This window comes from Delphinus delphis, chromosome 7, assembly GCF_949987515.2.
Source record: "Delphinus delphis chromosome 7, mDelDel1.2, whole genome shotgun sequence".
NCBI lineage: Eukaryota > Metazoa > Chordata > Mammalia > Artiodactyla > Delphinidae > Delphinus > Delphinus delphis.
Genome location: NC_082689.1, coordinates 63973863 through 63992590, shown reverse-complemented (window position 1 = coordinate 63992590; position 18728 = coordinate 63973863). Strand labels below are relative to the sequence as shown.

The 18728-nt window shown below is 40.6% G+C and overlaps 1 protein-coding gene across 1 annotated transcript in view; it reads right to left on the bottom strand.

Moving 5' to 3' along the window:
• Nucleotides 1–287: 287 nt before the first annotated feature.
• The window catches only part of STK39 (serine/threonine kinase 39), a 309660-nt gene continuing 291219 nt past the window's right edge, over nt 288–18728 (bottom strand). Inside the window, exons 17-18 of the mRNA XM_060016642.1 lie at nt 12913–12977; nt 288–1838 (exon numbers count right to left, since the gene is read on the bottom strand). Of these exons, the coding sequence (XP_059872625.1) occupies nt 1764–1838; nt 12913–12977 (140 nt within the window). The 3' untranslated portion in view covers nt 288–1763. The remainder of the gene's footprint in view (nt 1839–12912; nt 12978–18728) is intronic.

Sequence of the window (18728 nt, the reverse complement as noted above, 5' to 3'; positions counted from 1 at the left end):
GAAGGAATTCTTCTCACTTGTCCCCTGCAGCCCTGTGGTTTTTGACTTAAAGACAGACTGTCTACATGGAGCGTGAATGTTTGTCTTTCATTCTTTTATCAAGCAATTGTCATACCTGATTTTCTGTGACTGGACGGATGCCTGATGGATGCCTTGGTCTTCCTCCGGGGCACTTTTCACCAGTTAATTCTCACTAGGCATTTTATGAAAGCACTAAATATCACTGCAGCAATGCAGACACTGCCTAGAGGAGGAATGAAACAATGTGACACTACCTCTTTGTGCAATAATACACTTTTATTTTCCTTTTACCTTTGCAGTCATCTTTGAGTAATTGTTGTGTAAACAATAGAATGGAATGAAATTACATTAAATTGTATGCAAATGGCTCTAGAACACCTTAACAATTATGACAAGGCAATTATAAATAACTTTTTTGTCCTTAGTAATATATATTTGCTTTTTAAAGTACATTAAAGAGCTGCCGTATCTAGGGTTAGCTAGGAAAGAGCAAATGCTACCATCTGGGAGCCACCTCCCTGAAAGTTTAGACTCCAATTTTGAAAATCCTAAGGTTTACTATTCCATAATGTACAGTCAAGCAGAGGGCTATTTGGGTTGAAAGTATTTATTCTTGAAACTTAACAGCGTTTTACCTTTTGGTCATTGCACAAAACCCTTTCTATTATTTTTTCACTCCATCTGGGTATTCTGCAGAATTTCAAGTAAAACACGGATTCTGGTATATGTTCAAGTTTATCACCTTTGGAACGACAGATCCTATCAATCACTTCAGGAGATGTCAAATCAGAGGTGGGTACATAATTAGCAAGCTAATAGAATGGCAACGTTTTATATCCTAAACGTCCCAGTGAAGCAAAACTTACATATGCCACTTTATGTAGAGGAAATTTTAGATCTGAGACTATTCCAGAGTAAAGCAGCCTCAGGCACATTCTTAATGTGAAAGTTTTTTTGTTTTTTGTTTTTGCAAGGCACCTCCCTCTCCCAAGAGACAATCAGCTTGTGGACTGGTTTTCAGGCAAACCAAAAAGAGTAAGCATCCTAGTTCCTAATTCAGTCATTTCAAAAAATCACAAGTTATAAATACTCCAAAGATAGACCTGAAACTTTTTGTTTAAATAACGAGAGAGTAACTGCAAGAAGCATATATAATCAAAAACGTTTTTCTCTTTCTTCTAGCTAAGGTGTGTAATGCATAAATATATGAAAAATAAAATTCACAGTCAGTTTTAAAACTAGAATTCAAGTTCGGCTAATAAATCTTAATTTTATATTAATTTCTAAATACAACAGAAGAGGCAGTATTGTCAGATGTACAATAAAGTATTATAACAGAAAGGAAGGACAACAATGAGAGAAGAAATAGGCTTCTGATAGAAAAAAATTCCTTTCGTTGCCAATAAATAGGACCACCTGAGTGTGTTTCAGATTCTTTTCACGTAAGGGAGATCCGAATTGACTGCTGAGGGTATTAAATAGCTTTTGGAAAAATGAGCAACAGTCGTGCAGCTGTGGTGTTTGCTTGTTCTCGTACTGTGGGTTGCTATAGAATAAAGCAGAACTCAGTGTTGTTAAGTTTAAAAAAATTCTTTTTTTATCCCGTTATGTTGAAGCCGGCCTCTTCACAATCCTCTGATTTTGCTAGGGGGTGGGAGGAAGTGGCAGGGGAGGGAAAGGTTGGGGGGAGGGCACGGCGAGGGGGAGGCATGGCAGATCAGGGCGACATCAAGGGACAGACATCAGCTGACACTCAACTGAGCAAACCCAATCAGCTTCACTTCGTCGGGAATCTCCGACCCATCACAGCCAGAAGCCTGAAAAGGGAAAAAGAAACGCTCAGTGCTGGTTGGTTGCTACTGGTTTTTTACAGACTTGTTCGTGTGACGGCAGATCCAAGCACCGTCTTCATGGGGCCACGTGTCCCATCTCTTCCAGGAGACATCCTAAGAATCACTTTCTTCAGTGACTACTGGGCGCTAACGACCCTGAGAAATCTGGACCTCCAGTACAGAGGGGATTTGTTACCCGTGAAACCACCACCACTGGAACCACCGATGAACCACAGGACTGCGCAGAAGGTACATACATACACAATCTCAACAACTAAGTAAAATGCTTTTAAATATGCTTTACTTTTAAAAGAATATTATGAAAGTGAGCAGAAGAGATCTAACAGGTCACACTCAAGGGTAATTTGGTTTTTATCAAAATCACTTCCTTTGTCAAACTGGCCAAAAAAAAAAGTGGTCACCAAGTAGTGGAACAGCTCATGACAGACAACTGTTGTTTAAATATGTGTAATTTTTACACGGAAAGGTACCATAACAAGTTTTTCCATAAACAATTTATAATAATCTAGGACATATTATTTATTACCAAGTTATAGAGTGCCAAATACTTTATCATTGCAAAATCCAAAGAAACTGCAAATAAGCCATTGCCCATCAAAGCTTTCACTGGCCCTAATTCAGCTTATTCTCCTCTTTTTGACCTCCCTCTCCTACACACGCACACAGAGTACTCAGATCACCATTCTAAGTTGCCTCTTCACTCTGTAGTACAAAAATCACAACTGGACATTATGTAAGTACTACGAGTGGGAGGAAGGAAGTTTGAATGCCTGTGAATGGGCAATTAATTACCAAAGGGCCATACAAACCTTTTCTTGGCCTAATGCCTGCTAAATTATTGTTGAAACAATTAGTTTCCCAGGGTACGAAGCCCTTTCCAAAATCATCACGGTGAAGCTCTTAGCATTGCTCCAATAAAATAAGCAGCTAATTAGAACATATAACTTAATATTTTAAAATAATTATCCTTAAAATAACAGTGTGAGCAGTTATGCTTAATAAAATCCATAGCCTAAAGAGTAGGAATATTAACAAACTTTGTGTCTGTCTAACGATGTCTCTAGCTTCACTTAAGATATTCAGTAAAATACCATTTCCAATTTCCATTGTTTGCATTGCCAGGGTCAGAAAGGTCAGAAGTGCTTCTTTCCTTATCACTGAACAAAGCAGGCATACTGATACTGTAATGCTTACCATACCACCCCACCAATTTTCTCCTTCTACTACCTCTGTTTCTTGATCTATCCTCCCTTCCCTAAACCTATCCTATCCTTCCCTAAACCTTCCCTTCTCTCCTTGTCGCTATTGCTAACAGCGTCATTTACTCAGCCCACTGATGCGGGCAGAGACAATCTGTGTAGACAACTGACAAACATCTGAGGTCAAGCTATTGCTGCTGCTGTTGACAAAGGTCAGACTAGCAAGTGTGAAGCACGTCAGTGCATTTGAAAGCTACATCAGAAATTTGTAAATGTGAATAGCAGGAGGTTAAAATGGCTAGAAATAAAAACATTAAAATCCTTCCAGTGAAGAGTAACAGAAGTGAGAATGTGTAGTCAGTCAAACCAGTGATTATGTGGGTACACGGCATAGGGGGCCCGCGTCCCGTCCTATGTTCTGTTTCCTGGCAAAGAGGCACAGGCCGGGGGTTTGGCTTTGCTTCAAGGCACTCAGCCCTCCCTCCTCCAACTATCTTGCTAGCTCTCTCTTAAGGCCAAGTCCTTGCCTCTTGGCGGCTTGCAAAATGCTCACGAGGGCAACATGCATCTAGAGAAAAGTGACCAGAAACCCTTAACGCAGCAGTTCTCAAACTTTATCAAGAACTCCAAACAGTTCTGTCTCTGTGGGTTACATTTATTGTACCGACTTAGAGATGTTAAAAAAATTATTTTTATAAACAAATGGGACAGAGCCAAACTTACAAGCTTTTGCACAGCAAAGGAAACCATAAACAAAGCGAAAAGACAATCTACAGAATGGGAGAAAATATTTGCAAACAAACAATGCCACCGACAAGGGCTTAATTTCCAAACTATACAAACAGCTCATACAATTCAACAACAGAGAAACAAAGAACCCAATCAAAAAATGGGCAGAAGACCTAAACTGACATTTCTCCAAAGAAGACATACAGATGGCCAACAGGCACACGAAAAGATGCTCAATCGCTAATTATTAGAGAGATGCAAATCAAAACTACAATGAGGCACCACCTCACACCGGTCAGAATGGCCAGCGTTAAAAAGTCTAAAAATAACAAATGCTGGAGAGGGTGTGGAGAAGAGGGAACCCTCCTACACTGTTGGTGGGAATGTAAGTTGGTGCAGCCAGTATGGATGTTCCTCAGAAAACTAGAGTTACCATATGATCCAGCAGTCTCACTCCTGGGCATATATCCAGATGAAACTAATCCAAAAAAGATACATGCACGCCTATGTTCATAGCACTATTCACAACAGCCAAGACATGGAAACAACCTAAATGTCCATCAACAGAATGGATGAAGAAGATGTGGTACAATATATACAATGAAATACTCAGCCATAAAAAAGAATGACATAATGCCATTTGCAGCAACATGGACGGACCTAGAGATTATCGTATTAAGTAAATCAGAAGGAGAAAGACAAATACCATATGGTATCATTTACGTGGAATCTAAAATATGACACAAATGAACCTATCTGCGAAATAGAAACAAACCCATGGACATGGAGAACAGACTTGTGGTTGCCAAGGGGGAGGGGGTTGGGGGAAGGATGGAGTGGGAGGCTGGGGTTAAAGTTATTATAGATATAAATGGAGAAACAACAAGGTCCTACCGTATAGCACAGGGAACTATTATATTTAGTATCCTATGATAAAACCATAATGGAAAAAGAATATTAAAAAAAAAGAATGTATCACTTTGCTGTATAGCAGAAATTAACACAAAGTTGTAAATCAACTATTTCAATAAAAAATATTTTTAGTAATGTTAAAGTACTAAATATATTTTAAAACATAAAACATGTTTATGTAGATTATCTGCTACTGACCATCTTAGAAAATAGTTATTTCTAAAGTATTCATTTACTGATTCATTAAACATTATAGAAATAAACCCACTGTGTGCTAATAAAATCTTCATGAAAAATAAATAATCAAAACAAAAATATGAGAAGAGTGGCACTACTTCTTCCATTTTTGCAAATCTTTAATCTTTTGCTTAATAGAAGATGGCTGGCTTCTTACACCTGCATCTGCATTCACTCTATTGCTCTACTGCTCTAGTGTATAAAGAAAATCCAGTCTTTCACAAAATAGGTAGTTGGAAAAGGGAAGAGTATCTTAATAGCTTTTCCAGATAATTGTGGATATCATTTGTTACTATGCCGAAACTTGCCAAGTGGTATTTTCTTTTTTCTTTTTTTTTTTTCAGATTCACGTTCCTTTTTATTCAGGAGCACGTCTTTTCATAAGGCCAATGGTGAGCATTGTCAAGATCCATTCATTCATCAGGGGCTGCAAAATGATGATATTCTATCATTCCTTCCTTATTTGCTAGCTGAATGCTTCTACAAAAAGAAACTTCTCCTCATCAACTATTTGGTTACCCTTAATGGCAGTGTCCATATATACTCCAGTTGCTGAGGCCTCCATGGGCTGCGAGCCTGCAGACAGTCGCCGTCACTCCGTCGTGGAGGTGGGATGGGGGAGGGAGGTTCGCTGCTGCTTCAAGGCCCGGGCCCAGCCAGTGGGTGGCCATTGAGAGGACGCCGGGGGACACAGCCCTGAGCCTGTCCCCGGGCCCCTCAGCTCCCCTGCTGGCCCCGAGGCAGGAGGACCTGGAGGGCCCAGGGAAGAAGGCCGGATCTTCCTCTCAACTGCACTCTCTGCCATGGGGACCACTGCGAGGCTGACTGCCAAGTGGTATTTTCTTAAAGCTTAGTTGCAATGTAGAATGTGAAACCATCACATTCAACTTTTCATAACTCTATTATAGTAAACAGTGGTCTATTTTACCTTTGAATGGATCTGTTACCTGTGTATGATGTTTTAGCATCACTGAGCTATGCAAACCTTCCAAATGTTGACATTAAACAGTATCAACAAATCATATTTATTAATATTACCCATCCCCAATCTCATCAGAAATGCCTTTTAAGTACTGGGGGTCGGGCGGGGGGTGTTTCTCTCAAGCTTACCATGGCAGATACAAGTTTTCTAAAATCCTGTTTTTGCTTGAAATCTGAAGTTTCTTATCGACAACAAATATTGTCAGTTGTTTTCCTTAAAGTGTCAGGCTTACTTGGTTCATTTCGAAAAACAAGTCTGCCAAATCCCTAGTCTGAATAGCCAATGTCTGTCAGTTGTTCTTCCAAGTAAAAGTGATATTCCATGAAAAAAAAAATGTGGCTAGTTCGGCTCTCAACTCAAACAACTCACCAGTGCTCTTCCTGGAGACAACCATCATACTTCAGTACTGAAGAAATGCTTCCCGCCTCATCACACAGAATACTAAAAAGATGTGTTCTCAAGTGGGGACTTGAGCCAGGTCCACTTATTTCTTAAAATTTTATTTACTTGCTGAGTGATGGAATGAGTGCTTTGAAGACGATGCCTACTACTACGGTTTGATGTTCCTGCCTTGATGTGTGCCAACATCAGTAGCTTTAACCACAATGGCTTTTACACCAAATGTCAACACAATGGAAAAGGCCAAGTAACGCCTTAGTATTGCTATGAAAAGTTTTGACACTCAGGGTCCCTTAAAATGGTTTCAAGGAATCCCAGAAGTTCAGTACCCTCACTTTGAGAACTCCGCTTCAAAGGAAAATGTATCCGTTATCAGGACTGTAGCATGATAGTGTAACACCACTGCTCTCACTCAAGTGTCTGTACTGATTCCTGAAAGCCCCCACTTCCCCATCCCTCCTGACACACCAGCAGGTGTGGCCCACATCCTGCGGAGGAGTTGAAGATGCGGTTGTCCAGCATCGATCATAAGGATTCCTCACCACCTGGAGAGTTTCTGACCTCCTCAGGTGATTCAAAGGTTCAGCAGTTTGAGAACCTCTGTTCTACCCTAGTGTGCCACAAAGTGTGAACCTCCCTTTCCTTTAGAACGGGGGTTCCCAAACGTCAGCATCAGAATCACGTGGAGAGCGTGTTAACACATGGATTCCTGTGCCCCATTCCCCCAACATTCTGATTCCTTAGGCCTGGGATGGGGCCCCAGAATTCACATTTTTATCAAGTTTCCAGGTGAAGCTGACACTGTCCATCTGGGGACCACACTTTGCAGAACCATTGTTTCACACTGAACAGGAGACAGCTGCTATGCTACATGGACCTTCTTGAACTGACAGTTTCAGCAGGGGGAGTAAGTTTAATACTCTCAGCTAGTTTTTATATCATTTCAGTCCTGGCTTTACCTGTACTTTGGGGAATGTTGCCTTAGTTGTGCAGCCTCGGGAAATAAGGCTCTTTAGTCATTAATTACCAATGCTTATAAAATTGCTATCTGCTGCTCACCGTCAGTAATTACTAGAGAAATGCAAATCAAAACTATAATACAATGAGGTAACACCTCACACCAGTCAGAATGGCCATCATTAAAAAGTCTACAAATAACAAATGCTGGAGAGGGTGTGGAGAAAAGGGAACCCTCTTGCACTGCTGGTGGGAATGTAAGTTGGTATAGACGCTATGGAGAACAGTATGGGGATCCTCAGAAAACTAAAAATAGAGCTACCATACGATCTAGCAACCCCACTCCCGGGCACATATCTGGACAAAACTCTAATCCAAAAAGATACATGCACCCCTATGTTCATAGCACCACTATTCACAATAGCCAAGACATGGTAACAACCTAAATATTCATCGACAGATGAATGGATAAAGAAGATGTGGTACATATATACAACGGAATACTACTCAGCCATAAAAAAGAATGAAATGATGCCATTTGCAGCAACATGGATGCAACTAGAGATGATCATACTAAGTGAAGTCAGAAAAAGAAAGACAAATAACATATGATATGACTTATATGTGGAATCTAAAATATGACACAAATGAACCTACCTACAAAACAGACACAGAATCACGGACGTAGAGAATTGTCTGGTGGTTGCCAACAGGGAAGGGGGTTGGGGGAGGGATGGAGTGGGAGGTTAGGGTTAGCAGATGTAAGCTTTTATATATAGAGTGGATAAACAACAAGGTCCTACTCTAATAGCACAGGGAACTATATTCAATATCCTATGATAAGCCATAATGGAAAAGAACATTAAAAAAGAATGTATATATGTGTAGAACTGAATCATTCTGCTGTACAGCAGACATTAACACAACTTTGGAAATCAGCAGTTTTTTAAATTGAAGTATAGTTATCTGCAATCTATGTGATTAAACTTCAGAAACTAAAATCTGTACGGCTCATGTAAATGTGTACCAACTGGATGTTAATTACATGCACAGTTGACCCTTGAACAATGCAGGGGTTGGGGGTTCCAACCCTCCAAGCAGTGGAAAATCCAAATGTAACTTATATTTGGCCCTCCTTAAACATGGTTCCTCTGCATCTGCGAATTCAACTAATCACAGCTTGTTAGTACTGTTGTAGGTGTTTACTGAAAAAAGTTCGTGTCTAACTGGATTTGTGCAGTTCAAACCCATGCTGTTCAGGGGTCAACTGTACTTACAATTTGTGTTGTTTCTTCAAGAACAAATTAAATATTTTACATTTTCACTAACACGATTTTAAAAATCCCACACTGAAAGCAGCCAAGACTTACCTACTTTACAAAACTGCAAGGTAGCATGACTTAAAAAAATTTATGAAGACTTGCCTTGAGGCTTACAACGATAAAACCATACTGATATGTCAAACTCAAAGCACATAGTACTTGAGCTGAAATGCCGCCTATGCCTGAACCACTTTGTTGAAAGTGTTAAGAAGGTTTACTGATCTCCCAGCTCCCAGCCACGTCAACAACGGAAATCATACTTCACTTATTATCTTACCTGTCAAAGGAAGCTAAAGATCTCATTGGGTGGAGGAAAAAAAGTACATGTACTTCTTTAAATAACCAATATCCTTGCCCCTCAGGCCACTGTCCTTCTTATATAAGCAGATATATAAGAGACACCTTTTCAAGCCTGAGGCCTTTTCAAGCCTACATTGTGGTGGGAGCTGGGAGAGGAAAGAGATTGGAGAAGGAGTCATCTACAAATAGAATGCTTCCCAGCCTCGGCTAAACACTGGAATCATCAGGGGCGCCTTCCAAGTTCCCAGAGCCCAGACTCCACGAAAAACAATTAAATTAGGCTATGTGGAACGGGACGCAGGCATTCGTAATTTTTTAAAGTGTCTCCACCATTCCTTGAGTGAAACCACTGTGCAGCCAGGTGAAGAACCACAATACTAACTACTACTCTTTAGATAATTTTCAGGCCCCTTACATTCTCCTTTAGAAAGCAAAGAAAGCGCTGAGATTAAAATGATAAACAGCTGAGAGATGAAGGGCTATAAGCAGTAGCCGCTTAGGAGGAAAAATGCTTCCGAAACACTTTGATCTTTTAGTCTTCAATAAAATAACCAAATTGGATCTCTATGGTTTTACCAGGATGTTATTAGTGTCCGACAGAAGATTAAGGCAAGGAGCACTTCAAATGAGCTCCGTCAAATGGGTCTCAAACTGGCTGGCAACCGACAGCCACAAAGAAACCCTCTCAGGTTTTAACTAGGGATGGATGGAGAGTTAACTGACAGAAACAGAAGGTCACTCCTGAGTTTGGCTTTATTTAACACCTTTAACTGTCTTTGGGGGGAAAGCCATCAATTTCCATTTACTGAGAATGCCACACATTCCGATCCATTCTCAAGCTATAAGGGGAAAGAAAAACTTGCACGGCTTCTCCTGCAGGTCTCCTTCGCCAGACAGGCCAACATTACTCACTCTGCTTAAGGTACAAAGGAGATCTGGTCTCAACCAGTGTAAGTGTGTCTAGTCATCCAAAAGGTGAATCCACAAACAGAAACCTGTAAAACCATAAGGCTGCAAGGTCCCGCCTGTAAGACTGAATAGTTGTTGAGCTCTGGGCCGTGATGCTAGATCAGGGTTGAATTCCCAGCTTCTGCACTGCTTGATCCTGGGCAAGTTAACCTCACAGAGCCTCTGATTCCCAAGACATAAAATGGACCCAATGACATCACCACCTTGGAGGCTCGTGAGGACTAAATTAACTGAGCTGAAGTAGGTAAAACACCTCATGCAATGGCCCGCAAACGGTGGATGCACATGAAATAGCAGTGATTCTTGTTATTTCTGCAGGCAAGGCCAAGGCATTTTGAGAGAAATTTTCCTAAATGAGGTTTGTGCTCTGATATATTTTATTAATTATGATCAAGTACCTACTACGTGCAGGGAATCCAACAGAAGTCCCTGCCTGCCTGGAGCCTCTGAACTTATTAGAGACACAAATAAGATTCTACACAATTTCAATATAATATAACCTTTCGGGGAGAGAATACAGGAGGAGCACCGAGGCCAAGATCGGATGCCAGAAAAAAGCTTGCTGGAGAAGTGAAATTAAGGCAGAAAACTGGAACGTGTCTAGGTGTTGGTGACACAGCGAGCAGGCCTGGAGAAGTTGGGAGAGAAGGGTATTTTAGGGAAGAGTACATACAAAGGGTCAGCTGATGAAAATAGGAGGAGAGAGGACTAGGGGAAGAAGTGAATGGGGGGATAAAGAAAGGTGGCGCAGGACCTAAAAGGAAGTCTGATTGGGGAGGACTTCCTTTAGCCATGATCAGGGTTTGAGTTTCAGAAGAGGACAGTGGAGAGCCAGTCAAGTATTTGGGGCATTTTGGAATTAAGGAAGAATTACGCGGGCTAGAGCCCCAGTGTAGTAAACAGAGCTGGAGGCTGGCAAGTTGTAGGCAGGAAGCTCAGTTTGGGAAGATAAGAGGATCCCGCTAGGGGGCTGAGAATGGGGATGAGAAGGACAGACTCAAGAGAGCGAATCCAGGGAACTAGTTTCACAGGGACAGTATAGTGGATGTTTCTACAAAACCTTCAGTACTATGAAAGGCCTGGGGTTGCTACTCCTATTTTATAGGTAGGCGAGTTTAGAGACAATGGGAATAAACCAGCATAAAAGTTTTAATCTCTTATCTCTAGGTTTACATGTTCAAAATTGGGAAAATGTTCAGGAGGTGGTATGTTGTAACTTCTTTTTTTGCAGTAGAAAAAAACCGAAGAAACATTACTACTGGCTTGAAATGCAGACACAGGGTGTCATCTTTCTCATCCATATATCCTCATATAAGTGAAACATGTTTGTGAAGATGCAGGTGAATTAGAAACATAATAGAGGTGACAGAGGAGCCCCAAGCTAGAAGATGAATTTTTCAGTTTGTTAATTTCTCACTCTTTGTCTGACTAAAATGTTCTTTTGTTATCAAAACAAAATGAATTTCTTCAGCTAAATTCTTTCTGTGAAAATCTTTGTGTTTTTCTTTTATCACTCAGCCTGGCCCTCTGAATTTAGCTGAGGAGCAAGACCCAGAAAGTTAATTAGCACCAGGTTAACATTTGCTGTAACGAATCATTTAGCATTTTCTGGCCATGCACATTTTCCATTAAATTTTCACGAGAAATAAAAAAGACAGACCATCAACGTATGTTGTGCAAAAACAAAGTGTTGGTCATCTAGATCTTAAATTGCTTGCAGCATTCAAGACTGGCCCTTGATAAGAATAATTTATAATTTAAAAAATGAGTCATTTAACATCCTGCTTGCAAAAACCTTCAGGAAAATCGTCACTTTTGACTACTTGGACTTCTCTCCATTTCTGGCCATGATCACAATCTCTTAGTTTCACAAGGACCTCAGAATGCTCAGTATCTGTATCTCTATGGCTACTCTAGTTCTTACATTTAAAATCTGCTAGTGCAGAAAAACTGCTGGAATATCTCCTCTCCACAAGAATCTGTTACCGTGATTTGAAATGTGGAGTTAAAATGTTATGTCATTGCTCACTAGTCTTCAGAGGGCTGTTCTACAATCGCTTCCAATTACTTAAACCACTTCTACAACAATCGGCCTCAATTTTTAAACGTTAGAACCACTTGGCTTTTGCTTCAGGAAAGCTTTAAGAGTGCTGCTTCAAACTCAGTTTAATTTTGTCTTTATGGTCAAGTTGCCATACAAACTGGAAGCAAAAGGGTACAGACTTCAAGACTTCTCAAATGGCCACTCTTATTAAAGATGTGATGGTAAAAGAACAAGCTATGCTCATGGGAGAGGAACTTTCCAGTCACGATCAGAAACTGTTCCCAAGCCATAAAAAGAACAAAATAATGCCATTTGCAGCAACATGGATGGACCTAGAGATTGTCATACTGAGTGATGTAAGTCAGACAGAGAAAGACAAATATCATATGATACCGCTTATATGTGGAATCCAAAAATAAAAAAAGGGTACAAATGAACTTATTTACAAAACAGAGTCACAGATGTAGAAAACAAACTTATGGTTACCAGGGGGGAAAGGGAGGGGAGGGATAAATTGCGAGATTGGCATTGACATATACACACTACTATATATAAAATAGATAACTGACAAGGACCTACTCTGTAGCACAGGGAACTCTACTCAATAACCTATAATGACCTATATGGGGAAAGAATAAAAATAAAGTAGATATATGTATATGTATAACTGATTCACTTTTTGCTGTATACCTGAAACTAACACAACACTGTAGATCAACTATATTCCAATTAAAAAACAAAACAAAAAAAAACAAACAAACAAAAAAAAAAAACAAAAAAAAAAAAACAAAAAAACAAAACAAAACAAAACAAAACAAAACACCCCAGAAAATCTTCCCAAATGTTGACCAGGTAAATGATGAATGCAAAAACGGACGCCCACCCCCAAAACCAACAGCAGAATTACGGGACAGGTTAATAATGATATTATTCCTTATTGGCACAGCATGGCGAAATATTTACCTTCGTTCCATAACTTTCCACTTACCAACTTAAATGTCAATGTTTTTAAAGCTTTGGGATCATCTACAATCTTCTGTAAATTAGCAGCCACTGTAAAATACAAACATGGAGAAAAAGCGTCCAAATTATTTCCAATAACTGGATTTTCACATCAATGATTCAGAAAATCTGACTAATGATGCAATAACCTGCAAAATCATCTCTTTCACAGTCATTACAAAGTCCATACAAATGACCAAACTACTCTCATAAAGACGTTTTCTATCACAACCTACATCTTCAGCACATCTGAATTAATCACTATACACTGACCCCACGTTTTCTACAATAAAATGAGAAATTACTTTCTAGTGGAAAGTAGAAATGATAGTAGCCCCCCATTGTTTCCACCACCTGGTTTTTCTCAACACTCATTATTAAGAGATCTGTTAGCCAGGAGAGGGCAGTACAAAGCAGAGGAGGGGTATCACAACGACCCATTTCTCTGGAAATAATAGGTCAGCATTTCGAAGGCCTGTCCCTATAAATTCACTCAATTCTCTGCACCCATTTTTATCAAAGCAACAAAATACAGTGGATAACCTCTACGACTCAGGCATGTGTTTTAGTGCTTTCAGGGCACGATGATCTGTCAAAGCAGTGAAGTACCACCTTGAGCAACACAGGAACTGGCTGAACAGGGTCAAGCACTAGAGGCTGTCCGTTTGGAGCTCAACAGTGCAGCTATGTTTTTAGTATTGGCCAGATTCATCAGAGACCCCATCCTGCTCTCTGTGGCGCCGTGACGTATTTGAGGCTGTCACAGAGAAGTCAGCCTTTCTTGCTTTGGGTACTGTTTATGAACAGAATCCTCAACAGGCGATGCCGATGGAAATTTAACACCTTTCTCTTTCCACGACCAAACCTGAACGTCAGGTAAGTACTATTGGTCAAAGAAAGTGAAGTTACTATATTGAAGAAATTAGGAGAGAGGTCCTCTTCATCATTTTTATTTTTCATGAGGAAAACCCCCTGCTGCTTCAGTAATTAGGCATCTGAAAAGTTATCTGAATATTTTAAGGAAAAAGAAAACCAATTTAGGAGAAAATAGTAAACATATAAATATTTTGAGAAGAGTGTTTCAAGTAGCAAGTTTGTAAGTAGAAAGAAATCTGTGCCAATTTTATTTTTCTCTAAGGTTGACTGAAAACAACCCAGACACAAGAATTTCTCGGCAGATTAGTTTCATTTAATCCATCTGCTGTGGAGGGAAAAAAATTATATATTCAATATGGCCTGTTTCTCTTTTTTTTAATTTTTAAAATTTATTTTATTTATTTTATCTTTGGCTGCGTTGGGTCTGTTGCTGCATGGGCTTTTCTTTAGTTGCAGCGAGCGGGAGCTACTCTTCACTGCAGCGCATGGGCTTCTCATTGCGGTGTCTTCTCTTGTTGCAGAGCATGGGCTCTAGGCACGCGGGCTTCAGTAGTTGTGGCACACGGGCTCAGTAGCTGTGGCACACGGGCTTAGTTGCTCTGCAACAATGTGGGATCTTCCCAGACCAGGGCTCAAACCCATGTCCCCTGCATTGGCAGGCAGACTCTTAACCACTGTGCCACCAGGGGAAGCCCTGGCCTGCTTCTCTTCATAAACCACAATTACAAGCACCATTTTATCTTCATCTGTTGCCCTCTTAATACTTCCAATCTTAGTAACAAAGTTTCATTTTTGTTAACACCCGTCTCCCCCACTCATCTTTTTCTCTCCCTCGTTTTTGCCCACGCAGCAAACTTACACACATCATGTACAGACCCTGGGCCACCAACCTCAATCTTCTTTTGGCCTCCTCCACAGTTTCCTAAACTTATCTCAGATACTAAAATCATCTAGTAGTCTACACAAGAAACATTGGCTCATGGAGTGAAAAGCTCTGCTGTAAAATCCTGCCCACTAAAGCCAGTACTGATGGTGTCAGGGCATTCTGACTATATGAAAATTGCAGCAACTGAGCAGAGTCACCCTTTTCTTAAAGCATGAAAGTGTTCTAATAGTTCCTTGGATTTGGGCTGATTTCACGAGTGGCCGTAAAGTCTTCACATGAATTTCAGTTCTTTCATCCCCGTAAATGTGGATGACTTACTGCCTTGTTCTGGTCATCTATTTCCAGTCTGCTTTCTAATGTTCCACCCAAAGCAGAGCTGCGTCCTACACTAATTCACAACCCTCTCTCTGGTGGACACGCATCTGTGGTAGGGCCAATTTCTAAGAAACATGGCTACAAGCAAGTTGTAGCCTGGAGGGCAACAATGACCTGCTGGCATCTTAAACAGTCATCCCAGAAACCATGTCCCCAACTGTGAACCCTACACCTCGGGGGACATTAGAAATTCAAATTCTGTCTTCAGCTCAAAGCAAAAATAGCAAAACTGGCCACTTACCTGATTACTCATCCCAGGTGCTACGCTTATTTTCAATTTCGTTGATTCTAATTTGTTATAAAGTGCTACAAAATAACTTCATTTAACTGATGTCACATAAAATTCAGGGTGATGCTAACTTCTCTTCTAGTAGCAATGCTCATTAAAAAAGATGGGTGTCACTGTTTCCTCCCTTCTCCTGACTGCACCCGGATTTCTAAAATAAAAACGCTCCTTACCCAGAACGTGAGCTGAGAAGGAAGGGCTGGGTAGGGCTGGCTGTTACTTTAGAGCTCCTCAAGTATATGCTTAATGTTTTAAGATACCCTAGTTTCCAAAAATAAATTATGGGGCTTCTGAACCCTGCTTACTCAGTGGCCATCAAGTCATTTCTGATCCCTCCTGGCTTTCCCAAATAAAACTCATTCCCCTTTATTCAACATAGTTTTGGAAGTTCTAGCCACAGCAATCAGAGAAGAAAAAGAAATAAAGGGAATCCAAATTGGAAAAGAAGAAGTAAAGCTGTCACTGTTTGCAGATGACATGATACTATACATAGGGAATCCTAAGGATGCTACCAGAAAACTACTAGAGCTAATCAATGAATCTGGTAAAGTTGCAGGATACAAAATTAATGCACAGAAATCGCTTGCATTCCTACACACTAATGATGAAAACTCTGAAAGTGAAATTAAGAAAACACTCCCATTTACCACTGCAACAAAAAGAATAAAATATCTAGGAATAAACCTACCTAAGGAGACAAAAGACCTGTATGCAGAAAATTATAAGACACTGATGAAAGAAATTAAAGATGATAAAAATAGATGGAGAGATAGACCACGTTCTTGGATTGGAAGAACCGACATTGTGAAAATGATTCTACTACCCAAAGCAATCTACAGATTCAATGCAGTTCCTATCAAACTACCACTGGCATTTTTTACACCTAGAACAAGAAGTTTCATAATTTGTATGGAAACACAAAAGACCCCAAATAGCCAAAGCAATCTTGAGAACGAAAAATGGAGCTGGAGGAATCAGGCTCCCTGACTTCAGACTACACTACAAAGCTACAGTAATCAAGACAGTATGGTACTGGCACAAAAACAGAAAGATAGATCAATGGAACAGGATAGAAAGCCCAGAGATAAACCCACGCACATATGGTCACCTTACCTTTGATAAAGGAGGCAAGAATATACAGTGGAGAAAAGACAGCCTCTTCAATAAGTGGTGCTGGGAAAACTGGACAGCTCCATGTAAAAGAATGAAATTAGAACACTCCCTAACAGCATACACAAAAATAAACTCAAAATGGATTAAAGACCTAAATGTAAGGCCAGACACTATTAAACTCTTAGAGGAAAACATAGGCAGAACACTCTATGACATAAATCACAGCAAGATCCTTTTTGACCCACCTCCTAGAGAAATGGAAATAAAAACAAAAATAAACAAATGGGACCTAATGAAACTTCAAAGCTTTTGCACAGCAAAGGAAACCATAAACAAGACCAAAAGACAACCCTCAGAATGGGAGAAAATATTTGCAAATGACGCAACTGACAAAGGATTAATCTCCAAAATTTACAAGCAGCTCACGCAGCTCAATAACAAAAGAACAAACAACCCAATCCAAAAATGGGCAGAAGACCTAAATAGACATTTCTCCAAAGAAGATATACAGATTGTCAACAAACACATGAAAGATGCTCAACATCATTAATCATTAGAGAAATGCAAATCAAAACTACAATGAGATATCATCTCACACCAGTCAGAATGGTCATCATCAAAAAATCTGTAAACAGTAAATGCTGGAGAGGGTGTGGAGAAAAGGGAACCCTCTTGCACTGTTGGTGGGAATGTGAATTGGTACAGCCACTATGGAGAACAGTATGGAGGTTCCTTAAAAAACTACAAATAGAACTACCATACGAACCCAGCAATCCCACTACTCAGCATATACCCTGAGAAAACCATAATTCAAAAAGAGTCATGTACCAAAATGTTCATTGCAGCTCTGTTTACAATAGCCAGGACATGGAAGCAACTTGAGTGTCCATCATCGGATGGATAAAGAAGATGTGGCACATATAGACAATGGAATATTACTCAGCCATAAAAAGAAATGAAATTGAGTTATTTGTAGTGAGGTGGATGGACCTGGAGTCTGTCATACAGAGTGAAGTAAGTCAGAAGGAGAAAATCAAATACCGTATGCTAACACATATATGTGGAATCTAAGAAAAAAAAAATGTCATGAAGAGCCTAAGGGTAGGACGGGAATAAAGACACAGACCTACTAGAGCATGGACTTGAGGATATGGGGAGGGGAAAGGGTAAGCTGTGACAAAGTGAGAGAGTGGCATGGACATATATACACTACCAAACGTACGGTGGATAGCTAGTGGGAAGCAGCCGCATGGCACAGGGAGATCAGCTAGGTGGTTTGTGACCACCTAGAGGGGTGGGATGGGAGGGTGGGAGGGAGGGAGACGCAAGAGGGAAGAGATATGAGAACATATGTATATGTATAACTGATTCACTTTGTTGTAAAGCAGAAACTAACACACTATTTTAAAGCAATTATACTCCAAAAAAGATGTTAAAAAAAACTCATTCCCCTAGTTTCTGATGCAGGCTCTGTGTTATTCCTTGAACTTGTCCCTTCCGTGCTCCACAGCCCACTGTCTTTGGTCTCAGTGCTTTCTCTGTCTCTTGACCACACAGGACACAGGTGACACTCACTAAGGCCCCAGGGACTGTGGGCCTCTTGCCCTACCACTGGGAGTACATGATACCTTTGTGTGAGCCATCTATTTCTTGCTTTTTTTTTTTTTTTCGGTACACGGGCCTCTCACTGTTGTGGCCTCTCCCTTTGCGGAGCACAGGCTCCGGACGCGCAGGCTCAGCGGCCATGGCTCACGGGCCCAGCCGCTCCGCGGCATGTGGGATCCTCCCGGACCGGGGCACGAACCCACGTCCCCTGCATCGGCAGGCGGACTCTCAACCACTGCGCCACCAGGGAAGCCCTGTTTCTTGCTATTTTTGTGTCCCTGCATCACACTTCAGGCTTGAATCTCTGTCAGGGCTGGAAGTCTCTGTTTGCTCTTTTGGATAACATTTGGCCTAATGTACAGTAAGTACTGCCCTTTATGAAGCTGTAATAATATCATTAACAACCACATGGAACAAGATGCTGATGCTCAATACCCTCCTGAATCTAAACAGAGAAGGAAATAGAGAGTCTCCCAGGGTTTATCTACCAGAGGCCAGGCAGCAGAGGGGACATTTCTCTGGCAAACTAAGTCAGGCATTCTCCAGACACTGTTTTCTCTACAGTCTCCCTGTACTACTCCAATTCTGCACATTTTGACAGTTAGGAAAAGTAGCATTTAGATAATGACTATTTACAGTTTGTGTTTGTATTCTGAGTGAT